Below are 17504 nucleotides of genomic sequence, written 5' to 3'. Positions count from 1 at the left end.
AATCGATTATTAGCAGTAGTCTGAATCTATTTACTTCTATGTGTGTGAAGCGATACAATTTTTGGAAGGGGGAAAAATAAGAACGTGTGTAAAGATTTTTTGTTATGCTACATAGAAATAAATTATATATTAGGATACGAAGATTAATTGTTAGAAAAATGTATTGAAGATGAAATGAACTTTAAAAACAGATGAATTAAAATACTTATTGGAATATAATTTTAGATAGTACGCTTTTTACACGGGCCCCATACAATATTAGAGATTAAAATTCTAGTTAATGTTTTAAGGCTATATTTTAGGTTTATTTAAACGTGTCTTTGATATACGTAAGAGATTCTCTAGAAATAGTCTTGCAAAAATATCAAAAATTCAATTTACATTATCCATTCGTCGACCAAATTTATCCGCCTGTCCGCTCACGGCACCGCGGGGTCGAGAAAGATCTTTTTTACCGCGCAGCGCTGAAGATACATAAAGTTACAAAGGTCGCGCCGGAACGCGTCTGTTTCGACGCGGTCCTTTGAAGTGGTTTTCGCTGGTCTACGAGTATTAAACGGGTTCACCTGATCGTAATGTAGGCAATAACCGCCGCCGTGCGGCGGCGGCAGATTATTTGGGACGAAAAAGCCGCGGCGGTGGGCGGAAGAGCCGAACGACCGGAAGCGGCGCGGCGGTATTCTCTTTGATACACGGTGAGGCGTGGGCTTTTTAGAAGCTCGCAAGATGCTGCGTTTACGCGCCCGCCCGGCCTGCCAGCGTAAATGTTGTTGACGGACGGGCGTAAATGAAATTAAACTCCTCGAAAAGTTAAACGGTCTCGCGTGAGGACGGGCGAACAATTTCGCGCGGCATTCGCGAAAAAGAGTAATTTCGGGCAATATCTTTCGCGTTTAACCCTTCAAGTTACCCCCACAAACCTTTTCTGTGTCGGGACAAACTCTGTATTCACGGAAAGAGAAATGTAGCTGCCTGTAGCCAAGAACTAAATGTGGCAACTAAACGTGGCAACTATATATCAGTTGTAAAATACGACTAGCTCATATTTAGTTTTAACAGCTAAATATTTTCCTGCTATGCCTATTGTGTTAGGTGCGACAGCAAACCGTTTGCTGTGGTTCAGAAATTTGTAGCTGTAGCAGCAAGATATTTTCGGCAAACCATGATTAGCTCCGGTAGCGAAGCAAAATTTTTTTTCAGTGTTTTTATAAACGCTGCAGATTGCGGTTGTAAAATTATTGCCGATTATACGGGATATATCTCTTGTGTTTCTCGTGCGCATTTTGGGTCGTGAAACTTGGGGCCGGGGAAGAATGGCAGCTTCAATAATAAGGCGTTAATCGTTGATGCGGGAATACAGTAGTCACGTCACGAAAGGCTGAAGAAGCGTATGATTAATTAAGGTCTCCGGTTCGATCTTGATCGTCCGGCGGGCATAAAAGTGCATACCGCGCATGTAATTAGTTAACCGCTCACGTCGTTATACCACCGCTAATTGACACCGGTCGTGCGTTGCGCGTCGCCTTTCGCAGGCACGTCTAATTACTGGTGTTCGCGCAGATCGGATCGCGGAATCAGTGCGGCGGGTTTCGGTCGCGCCGGGTTTTGCCCCCGCACGCGTTGCGCATAGGATGCTAATTGCGAATAGAGAATCACTATTCTTCGCCGCGCGGCCTGGCAATAATTACATCGGGCGACTTCGTTAGGGAAACAAGACACGCGTTCTCGACGCTTATTAAGCCCAACAAGATTTTTATTGCGCTAATTATAGCCGCCCTTCGCACGTCGATCCTCTTTTTACTCGTCGATCTAAGAGAAACGTGCGTTCGTTACAATTCACCCGATATTCGGGATTGAAAGTAATTTGGCAAACTAATTGAAAGATATAGATAAACACAACAAAGTTTCGCTGTAATCAGTTTTTAATCAATTTTTATCCCCCGCCATGCTAATGGAACTTTTATTTATGGCTCAATTGTCAGGACACTTAACATAGAAAATTATAGCCGGCGCGGATCGCACCGGCGGGGAATTTTTAGCTGTTTTATTCTCGCGCTTTCGCGGGCGCCGAAATTAGCGATCCCCGGCGCTTCGGCGCGGCGCCGCGCCGGATCGATTAATTGAATTAACTCGATCGGGGCCGCAGACGCGACCGCGCGCGCCCGAATCGAGCGCGCGCAGCCTCGTCGAAAGTCGAGGGACCGATAACACGATAACCGCGAGAGCGCGCCGGCCGCTTCCGGTCGCCGAGATAAAAGCGGGATCGATATCCGATCGCGCATAAATATATCGGGCCGCCGAATCGCGTCACGCCTCGATTAACTGTTTCGCACGGCTCGCAATTTGTGCGCGAACGATTACGTTTACCACCCGCGGGATAATGGCAGAACGCACCGCGCGAATCGCGAGATTTTCAGACCCCTCTCTCCCCTCCCCCCGCCACCCCCTTCCCTCCTCCTATCCCCCTCTACCCCCCCCCCCCGCAGCGGCAGCAACAACACAACGGCATTGCGCGTTGTTTCACTCGCGATATGCCGCGCTGTGTAATTACGATAATCCGCTGATGATATAATTTACGAGGCCGCATCGCTACCCGCGCATTTATCACACGAGGTAATTTCCTGCTTTATTATAATAATATCCGGGGTAATATGCCTCCGCCTGCGCGCCGAATACCTTCTTATTTTCGAGCGCGCCGCTTCTCTTCGTTAACCGCCTCGTACCGCCTTTAGCGCGACGTTAATTATTTTGCGCACTTGCCAGTGGTAATTTTGCGTTTTCGCACCGCCGCGCTTGGCCGCGAGAGAGATTACCGAGTGCATCAACTCTTTCTAATTGCAACCGATAATTCGGGAGATTCGCGACGCTCGGGGATCTCGTGCGACGAGGGGGATGTTGAAAGATCTAGACGGTTTTGCAATAATATAACGTTTCATTCGTCCGCGATGGTTGTACACTGAAAAAAAAATCTGGTAGATTCAACCAGTCATCTGTTAGAAAATGGACGAATCAGAATTCCCTTTAGGATTTACCAGATTTGTAGTAAAGTCTACCAAACTTCTGGTTATGAAATATCTTTCATGGTAAATCCTAAAGGAATTCTGGTAAATCCTAAAGGGAATTCTGATTCGTCCATTTTCTAACAGACGTCTGGTTGAATCTAACAGATTTTTTTTTCAGTGTATGAAAAAATTATTTATCCCAAGTACACACCGTTGCATCGCGTATCCCGCAAGGTTGGCCGCCCCTACCGTTTCCCTTTCTGACATTCAATCCAATTACAATCGACGATTTAATCGTAATAGAGAAATATAACTGCGTTGCTTCGTGCGCGAGATTTAACGATTTCGAGGGGGGGTTTTTTTTTTACGGGGATACGGAGCGGTTAAAGCCAAGACTTATCTCGAGCGAAATGCTGTGCGTTCGAAACGACTCGCGAGATATTCGACGAAATAATATCCCGGGGGTGTAGGCGACGGGGCGAGGGGCGGAGGAAAAAGCGCCGGCGATGCAGGGTAAGCGGGCTCCAACCCCCATTCATCTTCGACGCTCGTTCCGGCCGAGGATAACGTTATTTCTACCGTAATACTTCTGTCGGAGAATCGCCCAGCGGAAAAAGCAGTTCGGCATTGCAGCTGCTGGCGCACGCGCACTCCCCGGCTCCTCGACAAACGGCAATAACGACGTTAATAGCGCGCCGAATCGCGACGGGGAGGGATAAAAGGAGATTTCGAGGGTCCTCCGTGGATACGGACGCGGGGCCAAGTGATCCTACCGGATCGCGGATCGATGCGGCTTGGCGAGGATCTCGATTCGGTTCTTCTCATTTCGCGTATCCAATTGTTCGCCTCTCAAGAAATAACTGGCGGGGGTAGCCGTGTTGAGAAATAAGAAGGAAAACAAAACGATCCTCGCGAAGCAACGGAGAGGCTCTATGAATTAAGAATGAATGTCCGAACGAATTTCCAGGTCTTCAACTTAAATCGTGCTCAATATATTTATAGACGGCATTATGCCAGGAATCGATTGACATCCCTTGCGTATATCTTTAAAAATAATATAAAGAATGAGATGATTTTATTATACTCACAGTGCAATTTGGGCTTCTACAACGGTATTTCTATCCTGTCTTCACTTATAGCTCTCGTAAATGTGTTACAAGTATAAACTTTTATAAAGATTGCAAAAACTGTAAAGATTTTATATAAAGGATCACGGAGATAGACGGAGATATAAATAGGGAATGTACACTAAAAAAAATTTCTGGTTGAATATGGACGAATCAGATAATTCCTTTAGGATTTACCAGAATTCCTTTAGGATTTACCAGAATTTCTGTAGGATTACAGGAATTCTGGTAAATCCTAAAGGAATTCTGGTAAATCCTAAAGGAATTATCTGATTCGTCCATATTCAACCAGAAATTTTTTTCAGTGTATAAAAACATTGTGTACACGTGACGTGACCTGTGTTAAGGTAAACGCATGCTGCCTCGGGCGGACAAAGGCAATTGAACGATTGACGGGAATCGCGAGCGTTCTAATCGCTGCGAGACGCGCCGCACTTTCGCGATACCATATCCGCGGATGTCGAGAGACACCGTTCGGAGCGAGGGAGATTCGAAAGATAGCGAGTACGCAGCAGGGAGAGCGGGATGGGAAATAATAAGAGCACGATCGGCGAAGTGTGGCATAGCCGCCGGTAGTAGACGTTGACGGGATTTCCCAGAGAAGTGCACGACGATGTACTCCCACGCCCCCATTCGACGAGCCCAGCCGAGACGAGCCGCCAGAGCAACCGCCACCCACCCGCCTATCCACCGCCCAGCCAGTCAGCTAGCCAGCAGCGAGCTAACCACCCACCTGCGTTAGCCGCGGTCGCCGCTGACGCTGACGCTGAAGCCGCCGCCGCCACCGTCGTTCGGTCGTGTTTAAAGCTCCGCCAGTAAAACAATAAATTGCGCTCGAGAGAGCGGCGGAGCGCGAGAGAGGGAGAGAGAGAGAGAGAGAGAGAGAGAGAGAGAGACAGAGAGAGACAGAGGGAGAGAGCGAGAGAGAAGACGGAAGAGAGAAAGAGAGGCGAGAGTCGCGGCATACTAGCGCGGAGGAAAGCGGTCCCTGTCAGCAATTGCCCCCCTCTCGTAAGAAAAAATGGCAGCTGCCGTGGCTGGATGGCGCGTACGAGACCATAATACCGCCACCCTACCTCGTTCTGTACGTGTGGACGTCGAGCGTGCGAGCGCGACGGGCGGGACGGGTTGCCACGCTTTGGGAGGGGCGGGAAGAGGAGAGGGCGAAAGGAAGAAGCGCGAGGAAGAAGGGACAAGGACGCGAGGAAGAGAGAGAGAGAGAGAGGAGGGGGTGGGGGGTGGGAGGGAGGGAAAGAGGGGTGGGAAGAGACAGAGAGTGTGGAAAAAAGCGACGTGAGACGAGGAGAGACGACCTGGGTGAGCAGCGACGACTACGATGACGACTACGATGATGACGAAGACGACGACGAGGACGAGGACGACGGCGGCGACGACCACCGCCGGCTGACCGAGAGAGAGACTCCTCCTGTGGACGCTCGCGCGTGTTTGTATGTATCGTCGGCTCCCGGTTGGCAGTTTCGGTCTGACATGGGCGCGAGAGAAAGAGAAGGAACGCGCGGAGACGAGAGGAAGAACGACGCGGTAATAACGTTTAGGCGAACCTCGAGGTGGGCTTCATGCGGGCGAGAGCCTGCAGGCGGAGCTGGGCGCTGATCGCGGAGGAGGAGCGTGCCAAGGAACCGCCCATCGGCGCCCGCTGGGTATTCTCTCCTCTCGTTCCCGCTCATGTTTTACCGTCCCTTCGGCTCGTCCGACCGAGCTCGATCGCTCTGGGAGGGGGGGATGGGGGTCGAAACGAAGAGGCGACCGGCGGTGGCGCGGGTCAGTCTGTCGGGCAACCGGTCGGTCTGTCGTTCCCTGCTCTGTCCGCGCCACGTTTCGCTTCGCGCGCGGCCTGGAGTGTAAACGATACACATCGGAGCAGCTCCGCTTTTTCACACGCGCGATAGAGGAGCGATTGGTGTCCCCCGGTGACGACGTTAGCTTTTCCACGAGTCTCGCACTATTGATGGAGTGCTCCTTCAGCCATCGTTCGCCGACGTCGATTGCTCCGGATCACACACGCCTGTCGCCGATCGCTCAACGATACGGCTAGCTATTTGGCGCATAGTTTTTAGTGTTGTGCTACGATTCTTATCGCCGTGCCGATAAGGATCCCGATCAGTTGCAGCGTTTACTCCGCACTCCATTGGCCGCGCAACGTACGCGGCGATCGCGACCGACCAATCCGTGCCCGATTCCGCTCGCAGCCTCCTCCACGCGCACGTGCGTGCACGCGCGCTGTCACCTCCTCGCACGCGTATACGCGCGCATGTCGACAGCGGGGAGTCGGAGCTGATTTGCGCGTTCGGAGGAGAGGATGCTGATGCCGCTTGAGCGGTGCTCGCGTACCGAGGATAGAAACGCGCACCGTCTGCCCGACAGCGATCACCGGCGTCGCGATAATTGGCACCGCCGTGACGCACGACAACGCCCGTAGCGACGTCACGACGCCAAGCGACGCCCGCCTCGAGACGCGCCTCGACTAGTTTACCGATAGACCCCACGTGGCCCAGGAAGCAGCGCGCGAGGTGATGTTGCTGGAGTCGCGAGGCCTCGCCGGTAGGAAGAGAAACGGACTGACACTGACCTCGTTCGGCGACGGTGGCGGCGGTGGTGGCGGAGGCGGCGGCGGTGGCGGTGGTGCCGGAGGAGCCGGCAGCGAGGAGGACGACGAGGAATCCCGACATCACCTCTACCTGGGCAGAAAGATGCAGGGCGAGGGCACCGCCGCCCCCGCGGTACCCACCGGCCTGTCCGGATGCGCCGGTGACGACGGCGACGAGAGCTCGAGCCCGTCGCCGAACAGCAGCCTCCTGAACAATCTCAACAACAACTGTAACTCGAACCGTCAATGCGCAACTGACTTCAGCATCGCTGCGATCATGGCGCGGGATTCACGCCAGCAGCAACAGCAGCAGCAACAGCAGCAGCAGCAGCAGCAACAGCAACAACAGCAACAACAGCCGCATCATCCTAAACATTCGCAGCAGCAAGCCGTCGGAGGTGGCAAGTTGCATCAGCACGGTGAGTCTCTTCGTAGTCAGTCGTCGAACTCAATCGAGATTCCGGAGCAAATCGTTCCGAGGGCCTGAACACATGAACAAACTTAAGCAGCAGTACTTGGAACCTAGGAATTTCAATCAATCGGAGTTTTCGGAGTTGCTTAAGTTTTAAAATAATTATTTACGCTTTTGACTGTCATTGGTTACCTTTCCTAACACTTACTGTTTAAGTTTCCATGTGTGTTTAGGCCTTAACAAGGACTTTCTGACGTATAACGAATTTAGAAGTGACCTGTAGAGAACGTGAAGCAATGTTAGTTGGGCAGCGGTAGAATGAGCACTTGAAGGACAGGATATGAGAGGGAAAGAAACGATGAATGAGAGGGACATGAGGAAGAAAGGTTAAGAATAAAGAGAAAGAGAGACGAGAAGATTGAAGAAGAGAGAAAGAGAGAGAGAGAGAGAGAGAGAGAGAGAGAGAGAGAGAGAAATTTTAGAGAAAACAGACGATCGGATCATAGGGAGTAGTAGATTTTACGTAGTAGTGCGCGAAAGGATGAAAGGCTTCAATGGTTTAAGTATGGAGATTGTAAACTATGTCACACTTCTTGGCACAAGCTGAAGTGTAATAAAGTTTCTATTCTATAAGCAGTGCCAATAGCAAAATAAGATTGTTCGAAGGTGGAAAGTAGACGTTCTAAGGGCTAATTTATTATTTTCCCGTTCAAAGTGGTTTACCAAGTGTAGGAGGGCAACAACTTCGTATTCAAAACTACATTTTTGTCTTTGTGGTCTAAATACCAAGAATACAAGTTTCCAGTAGTTCTCCAAATTTTCTTTCTCAGGAGAGTAAAAAGTTATTGTCAGTTACTGGCTGCTACTCGGTTTTACATGATTACGGATGTATTATTCCTCGTTCCATCATGTTTATTCTGTTTTTTTTTCAACGTGTCTTTGACAGATCTACATTAAATTCTAATAAGGAACGTTCGCTGACAATTTATCTTAAATATATTTAACTTTTTCAAGAACTATATTTGAAGTGACTTTCATCAAAGTTGTGCGAGTAACTTATAGGCGATTACTTGCATATATTTTTATTTTGAATCAAAATTATTATAAATTATCAAGCGAGCACGATTTCTTCGTGCGCACGTGATTGTTGTACCATTGTTATATATTGCTTTTTGAAATTTTCATACAATCCTTTCGCAATCGATGGTACGATTTGTAATATCCGTGTAAACTTTACGAGCGTCTTAATTACGCGCGTTTTGCCGATAAAAATTAATTGGCTTCGAAAGCCTCGATGCAACGCATCGCGTGTTGCGTCGTTACTGTTACGTGAATCATTAAGTATCTTCCTTTTGTTTAAATAGGAATCGTGTGGTAGATGTCACGCACCGAATACCTTGCATTTGCTGACTTTTGTGTTACTCCAATAAGTGACATTTCTTCCTTTAATTGCGCACAATAAAATATCTAACTCGGATAGGAAAGTATGCGCGACGCAGAATTACCTTTAAATATCAAGGAACAAATAATTTTTGCAATTGAACGTGCAATTAACTCCACATATCTTCCGACTTTTGCGTACCTGCGCAGTTTACACACATTTTAATGAAGCTACTATAACATTTAATTTTCATCAATAATTCAACCATTAAAACAAAATCTTTGATGCAGTGACAATTTGTTCGGTTCGTGTTGAAGGTGTTAAATGTGATCATGCGGGATACATTTTAGTAATATTAACTTTGATCGCATTCATTTCTCCGAAAATTTCGTGATATAAATTCACCATTCTCTTGGCTCGCGAGGGCTCATTAGTCTACTACACTCGCGTAATTGACATTTCACGTTGGTATATCAACGCGCTATTACTCGTCTGTGCCCACTGCAATTATTATTAATGTCGCAACTTTAACTTTATTATTAGAAAATACCTGAAGAAATACGAGCGCGGTCGCCAAAAATAAGCATTAATTTTCTCGCAACAACAAATCCATTAAAATCGCTAGATACCTCAATTTTCCATGTTTTACCGCAACATAATTATTCGCTGTTTTGCTACGATGATTAGCTGCACAGTATATCACACATCTATTTATTTAACGCAAGATGATAACACATTTAACAATGTTCCACGACAGTATTTATAATTGAATATGTATATAACAGATTGAACTCTTGGAATATCATTTATTAAAGTGACAAGTCATACACTTCGATCGATACACTTGTCGCCAAGTCGCCCGAGCCCTTACGAGATATTTGAGAACCTGGAAGTCATCGTTCATTAACGGTCAGCAGCTTCATTGTACTATTACGTTTATTGTTATCGCGCTTCTCGCGGGGTCGCATCGGCATTGCTCTGGCATGATATTGTGCGAGTCATAACTCTCTTCACGCGGTGCACCTCTCTTACCGTGGCGCATTAACTTGAAGAAAAATCGCTCACCCCTTTCGGTACGGCCATCCATAACATTTAATGCGGCCATTCCCGACGAAAATGGAGCGGCCAGTCTATCGCGCGATTTTTGCGTCGTATCCCCCGGCCTACCTGTCCGCCGTCATGGCTCATTATTTTTATTGCCCCGTTAAAAACTTGCCAATTAATTTTCGACCATTAACATTTATCGCGCGTATTGCTCATATTCCGATCCTTTTGGAGCGTCTCGACGCGCGGATGAGCGACGACGATTGCGAAATATGTGAAACGTAGGGAGCGGTGAAAACTGCGCGCCTAGTTTAAATACTTTAACATTATAATGGAATTCGCGAGTAACACAAAATTACTCGTCAACTATTCAACATTATGGAATGCAAATAGTCTGCCCTGAAATATAAAAGAGGTCCTTCCCTCCCTTCAGTTTCCAAACCTTCTTCCAGTTATATGAAAATGGAGAATATTTTTCAATCATCGCTTACAATATTTTCCTTTTTTTTTATGTTAACCATCGAAGTATCAATGCGAAAGTGAGTGTTACAGACGCTTATGGTTGATTCTCAGACTCGCCAGCGAGGCTCTTGAGAAACGAACGAGACGTGTCTTGGCGCCGGGAAATAAAATACGGCGACAACCTCCTCGACCGAGAGTGAATTGCGCGGAAAGTTTCCCCGCTCGGTGTCTTCTCGCGTTTAAGTATTAATTCCGGAAGCGCCGATGAGACGCACGTCGAAAGTTGGACTATGATTACGTGCGAGCCGACAATTGTCAACGTATATAGCCTCTATTCCGTTAGACGTCATCACAAAAATTTTTTTAACGAGTAATATTGCACCGATACCTCGCGTTACCACGTAATAGCGCAGGTACTGATAAAATTATTATACTTGTATGACAGTTATAATATTTTTGAATATAATTTGATCAAGCTTTTACTTGTACACATACTATTGATACACAATAAATTAAGTTATATACATTATATCGCCGAGACATTGCGCATAGGAAATCCATAAAGGTTGGTAATATTAATTGGGGCAGCCTTTTTTACGACAGCAAATCTATTACGGCACAGGAACCGTTTGCGACAATCGTTCCGCTGCTTTATCTTCGTCCAAGACATCTGCCAACAACTAGAGTCTTTCCTTTTTAAAACATACTCGCGACGAAGCAAAGGGTTGAGCGCTAAGGCGCGACGAATGTAGAAATACACGTTCGCCATCGCGTTTTAATTCGCGCATTTGCGGACGTAAAAATGTCGACGAGGTAAATTACAAGCTGGCGCGGCGCTCTAATGAGGCCCTCTAATATAGAAATTGTTCCGAACTGTCATTATCGAGATAAATGACCGGCGAGGGCCGCGGCTCGTAGCTGGGGACGAAAGCGGATCGTTTTTGTGGGGAAACGGGATAATGGCCCGTCACTTTCGTTTCTTTTAACGACCGAAAAAGGCGCCCGGAGCGGGGATTCGCGCGGTGAAGTCACTCCGTAATCCGTCGCGCACATTTGGATAGCTATATCTCATAAATGGAAGGTAAATCGACCTAAATAGCTACTGGAGAGTCGCTCGATATGCACGGAAATTGGCGTACATGATAAGGGAATTATTATTGTTATTGCGGTAAAAGTGTGATAGCAATTATTATTATCATCCAAGTGTATCATTATTTCTAATAATTTTGCTGTATTTTATACGTGTGAACATTTTTTTTTAAGTAATCGATAACTCGATTGCGCGCTCTCTCTCTCTCTCCTGTTATAAATAGACCTAGATTATTCATTTTTAATGTGAGCGAAATAATGGAATTTTTTTTTCAAGAAAGTCCACTGTGTTCTTTGAACAAAAAGAGACTTCTACGATTCAATTACGTTAACTGTTACATACCGAATTCATGAGGGTAAAGTCTTGCTAATTTAACTTTGACAGATCCATGTGATTTGTGACTATCATTATTGTATATTTTCATAATTATGCTATGATATATAATTTGTTTGATTAATTACTTAGCAACATGAATAATATTGAAATTGATAACTCCAACCTGTCTATATTAATGACAATATAAATGTTTAATATAATATAGAAGAAGCGAATTAAATGTTTTCAATTATATATCCGGTGTGTAAAAAATATATTTATAATATTATCTTACGAATCGATACTTTTTTTTTGCGATTGACTTAATCGAAGTTAGGCGCGCCAGCATTTTCTTCCGAGGCGTTTCTTCCGAAAATCGTTCACGGAGCATTTGACTATGCATCTGATAATGGAGATTGGATTGTGGCAAATTCGACGCCAATGTTTTCGTAGTTCGGATAACGACCGTAAATTATATCGGCATTAATGAATTATTTAACGCGCGCCGGCGTGAATGGAATGGCAAACAATGCGGTCGCCTAAATCGTCGAAATTCGTTCTCGCGAAATAATCAGCCGCGAATATTTTATGCGAGAGATGAGAGCGCGCGCCTGACCGCGGCATTTCGTCGCTTTAGAAACTCGTTTGTGCGACAATGGTATCCGAAATACCTATTGTGATTTGTTTCAATGGAAATCAGTTATGCTAGGCGCATGAGTAAGCGGGAACAATTGAGTTGATTATCAGGTGTAGGTCAATAATTAAGATGAATAAATACATTTCGAAGACGTGACAAATTGTTCAACAAATATAAATCTTGTTTGCACAGAACCACGCGGAATTTCAGAAGTCATTAAGATAGTTATTTCGTAAAGTCATTTATGTGAGAAGTGTTTCAAATCTTCACAGTTTATTCTTTACACTAATGCGTGCAAACTAAGACTAATTAAATTAAAATTGACCGTATCAAAGTTCGAAAAAGAAATGTTAAAGTTTGCTATGTTACACGAAATATTACGTGTAAAACACGTTAAAAATATTATTACACGTGGCAATATAATTCGTTGTAATATTATACGTGAAATATTATTTACACATATTATTATGTGTTAAAATATTAATCATTTGCGTTTGCAAACGCAAATGACGGTACATTTTTTTTAAGCTTAACGGTGAGTGAGATTTGCATAAGAAACAAATATGTTGTAAAGTAAAATAGGACGAATAACTGGAAAACAAATCTAAAATTATTGACCGTTCCGTTTCAACAATATAAACAGTTAAAACTGAAAAATGGGAAGAATTATGTAGTAGACATGTAGTGTAGTGTAACAGATGTGGCAAAACAGCGCCTCAAACTACAATCCTTCGAATCTATTTTACATTATGTATTAATCGCAAGTGTATTCTTTAGAACAATATTGCATCAAGATATAGCATTGTAATAATTGAGTGCCGGTTCCTGTCTGGAAGGAAACTTTTGGGCATTACTGTCGCGAGACAACTAAGATATCCGTTTTGCATTTGTAGAAGCGAGGGAAAATGTTTACACTCCTTGAAATAAGTAGGTCTCTTTCTATAAATTTGCTTTTCAGCACGTGTTATCTTGTCGAAATAATCGATTCAGATATGTGGGCGAGGTATACATTTCTATTTCAACAATTTATTTTCGCGCGTGTCTGTTAGCTTTACATCGTGATGGGTGGGGAATAATCCCGCTAATTCGCCATGATTCACTATCGAAATACACTTCATCGGCTATTGACTATGGAAACATAGGCAGAATTTACTCACGGACGAGATAAGAAACGCTGCATTATTCAGAAACACGTGTCGTGCCTAATTGTGAGCGTGTCAAGCGCAAATTTTGCTTAGAATCACAAATTTTCGATTAATCGACCGGCGTCGTGCTTCGAGTTGGTCCATTAAACGAAACGGCGGGCGAACAACAAGACCCGAAACTATTCGATCCTCGCGCATAAATTGCCGCTGCGCTAATGAATTATTTAACGTTCGTTATACGTCAATGAAATCCGAGTCGCGGCTAGGAATGCTCAAATTTAACTTAATCAATACTCAATCTTTGAAAATCGATCCTATTCACTGGGCGCAAACGAGTGGCGTGGCTACGAAGAGAGAGAGAGAGGAAGACGGATACATATTTATAGTGCACGTATATAAATGCGTAAAAATGTGTGACCGATCGAAGTAAACATCGAGGCAATAATAAATGTTACCGTGTTCTTAATTGAGAGATTATTACGGCGATATTTAACATTTCATCTTCGAGTAGGCACATGCCTGAATTTACAACGTATAATTCACAACAATTTATCGCATCGGCACAGATGCGGGAGTTACACTTCCAGTTACTGCGATATTTTATCACAGTTTATTCTTGAATATGATTATGCAAGCGTATCTCACGTATCCACATTACGGTGGTATATTTTTAGGGCGGTTTGTTTCACAAGAATTAATCGGCCTACAACTTACATTGCGGCCAATGCTTGGCCGATCTTTTTAAATAGACTTGACAAATAGTCCTTGCGCTTATCTCGTTTTACGGCACCGGCTACCGGAAGGGCGTAATTGACATTTCGATGGTGCGCAGTGAAATACGTAGTGGCGAGCACCGGGGCCCGGGCGAGGCGAGGCCCGAAAAAAAAAACCCCGTTGTGCACCGCGTATGAGCCCGGCCAGGTGAGGTGTCCCATCGGAATTCTGGAAACGGCCGTGGCCGCTCTCCGGGCCCCAGCCAGACGTCCGAACGAGACCCGATGGTGTTCGGTTTCATCATCGCGTATCTTGGACGCCCGCGGCGAATAATCGCCCACGAAGATCCTACGCGGCGCGAAATTTACGGTCGGACTCGCTGCAATTCACCCACGGAAACGGGCCGCCATTCCCAAATAAACTCCGGCAAACGGCGGCATGAATCGGGCTCTCCTCTCCGGCGGACACACGCAAATGCGGACGCGTACGGCGCGTCGAGAGGGTGTGCGAGGGAAATCTGCGATCCCGCGAAACTTCGTCGCGTTCAACTTCTTTCATTGAGTTACATTCGTCGCGCAAATCAGACAGATTTCCTGCCAAGATGGAAAAAGCTACGTACTCCAGGGGGTTAACCAATAGCTAAAATGTTGCCCCACCGATTACATGACTTCATTTCATCTGATTACAAATAATCTCATCTAATTGCAATTCATTTTCTCTTATGCGCACGTTTAAAAATATGTGACGTTGTTGAACCTCAAAGAGCTGTTAGATTTCCTCAAAATATATTTTTCTTATTTTACCAACAAGTATTTGCTTGCAGAAGTAATTTCAGTTGCAGAATAATTGCAGTATTCGGTTAGGTAGAAAACGTGTTTCCTTGCTCTCCCACTTTTCCCACTGGTCCAACCGTGGTCTTAACGAAAAGTAATTTTGTACTTTTATGTACTATTTATTGTTCCAAATTTCAACTTGCTGTTGTTCTAACAGCAACTACCTCAGTCGTGATATGAAAAGAATACGCGCTTGTAGGTGTGAACTTGGATAATACATTATATTTGGATATTCACTGAAAAGAGTAAATTTTTTTAGAAAAGGAAAACGAGCTGAGAAAATGTTCAAGTTTAATGTTTATTCGACAATCTTTCTGCGATACTGTACAATTCGTTTATATACTTTTCACGTAGATTATATGTAAAACATTTACTCCTAGATCTCACTTGAAAAGGACCTAAACCAAAGGTCGAAACGTTGCGAAGGCGTATTCAATAAATGTGGCCAGCTGAGGTCGATTAAAATTTGACATTTTATTTATATCAATACTGGCAATCTGATGAAATTTTCCATTTTAATGTTTACCGTCTAACAAGCGATGAAACTTTAAAATGGAGACAAAACGATTACACGGGGATTTCGTAAGGATTTCATAATGATTTCGGACACACTGTCCCACGATTACGTCAAGTGGTTACCCCCTTGACGTACTCGCTGTCTCTTACTTCATTGAGAGAACAACAGACGAACTGCGGCCGATATCTTTGAAACTGATTTCCGTCGTGGAAATAAATGCGGGAATTAAAGTTTATCTGTCGACAGTGTAAGATACTTGAGGATATCGTTTCTTGACGTCTCTGGCGTGAAAATGGATCGCTGCTGTCGCTCTTTCTTCTGTAGCCTAATAATTGATTCACACGAGCTTTCTATTTTTCTTTTCTAAGTCTAAGGTAACGGTCCACGCTCGAATCTCCGTGTTACATCGAGAAGACGGGCAATCGCGCTGTTGGAATAAAATGATTGAGAAGTCGCTTAATAGCGCGATTCGAGTCGTGACAATCGAAATTGCCGGCGTAAGTTCTGGAAAACAATGCAGCGAAGTCCGATCGGCCGTTTCCCTGGTAAATACGCTTACGCGCCATAGCTGTGCCCTTATGTAAATCTGTCCACGATGGCCCTCGTGCTGCTTGATGCCGTTGTTTGCCGACATTTGTTCTCCTGCACCTTCGCCCGCTCGCTCGCTCGCACGCTCGCCCGTTCTCTCGCGGGCGAGAAATTTAAATGAGATGTTAAAGCGAGGAAAGTACCGTGTGTCGTCGACCGACGGAATCGACGGCCGTTAGGCAAGATTTATTTTTACTATCGGCCGTCGAACATTTGCGTTAAATCCGATGTGTTACGTACCGCGGGGAAACCGGTATTCATCGGGCATAACTGCGGGATTAAGCTCGGCGCGCTATCGGTCCCGCGCGCTCACCGCTTAACATTGTTATCTCAACAGCGGAGTTTGTTTGAGTTTGGCCTGAACTGGCCCGAAGTCGACCGAGCGTTGCGATACGCCGAGAGACGCGCGGCCGAATTCGGGTCTGGGCCATCGCCATACTTTTCCCGTTGTTGAGAGAACGCGTGGTATATTCTGAAATGAATTTATGGCCGTACACGCCCCTGGGGGACGTCGCAATGCGGAGGCCATGATAACCGATAAGTCGTAAGAAGCGGAAAAGCAGGAAGCTCCTTGAAATACCTTATCTCGCGCGATCGCGAACAGAATTGATTGCAACTAGCACTTTGGTACGTTTTAGCGATAAATACAATTTATCTCCCTCTTTCTATACTTTGCACTCTTCCCGGTACACAACGAAGAGCATTAAAAATATAGGGTAAAGGCGGGTATTATGGCCATAGTTTTGATTTGAGGTCATAATTTTCAAACCGCTGGTTTTTTTATTTTGTAACTTTCTGAAATTCTAGTGTATTTAATAAGCTTTGATGACAAAATGTTTTGATCAATTAAAATCTATCCATATTCGAAGAAAAAAAAGGAATCTGAAAGTATGCGTTTTGGCCATATTAAACTTGGGGTGGATAATATGGCCAACTACTTATAAAAAAAGTGTACAAAACAGTAATATTTTGCAAAAGTGAGGTATTTACTTTAATCGTAAAGTATTACTTTAATCGTACAGAACATGAACTTTGAAATATTTTAAACATACGAGTACACATTTAAGAAATGTGTATCTGTATGTCCACTCTCTCTACGTAACGCCGTGCTCTCACAATTTATTAATAAATTGTGAGAAATAACTATTTTCTTTCTTCGCTGTTATCAGCACTGGCGTACTCTATACTCTGTTTACTCGCTGGCCATAGTAGCTACCTTTGTCGCTGGCCATATTAGCCGCCGAGCATACATTTAATAATGTGCATTATAATTATCAAAATAATGGGCAAAGCACGATACATTTATTATAAAAATATAGCCAAGGTTTAGGTTTTGAAATGTGTAATGAGAAAAGCCAAAATTATTTTGTTTTAATTTGAAAATCTTACTTAGTTGGAAGTGCCATGTCTCACTTTGACGTGTATATTTTGATGGTTATAGAGAACAATGAAGCACCAAACCACAAATAACAACAAAATAGAGAGATTTTTGTTACCAAACTTCAAGAATAGCTACAATAATTGGTTTTTATACATTATTGATGTTTATCAATGTTTAGAATATTTAATACGGGCGTTGTGGCCATATTACCCGCCTGGCCATAATGCCCGCCTTTACCCTACGTTATT

At 44.7% G+C, this 17504-nt stretch overlaps 1 protein-coding gene across 1 annotated transcript in view; it reads left to right on the top strand.

Annotated features, from left to right (window-relative positions):
* The first annotated feature begins 6663 nt into the window (after window positions 1-6663).
* Window positions 6664-17504, top strand: part of LOC105559735 (T-box transcription factor TBX20-like) — a 57356-nt gene continuing 46515 nt past the window's right edge. The window contains exon 1 of the mRNA XM_012008257.1: window positions 6664-7156. Coding sequence (XP_011863647.1) covers window positions 6664-7156 — 493 coding nt within the window. The remainder of the gene's footprint in view (window positions 7157-17504) is intronic.

This window comes from Vollenhovia emeryi, unplaced genomic scaffold, assembly GCF_000949405.1.
Source record: "Vollenhovia emeryi isolate VEMERY1.0 unplaced genomic scaffold, V.emery_V1.0 DF939256.1, whole genome shotgun sequence".
Classification (NCBI taxonomy): domain Eukaryota; kingdom Metazoa; phylum Arthropoda; class Insecta; order Hymenoptera; family Formicidae; genus Vollenhovia; species Vollenhovia emeryi.
This window is presented reverse-complemented; position numbering and strand designations above follow the sequence as displayed.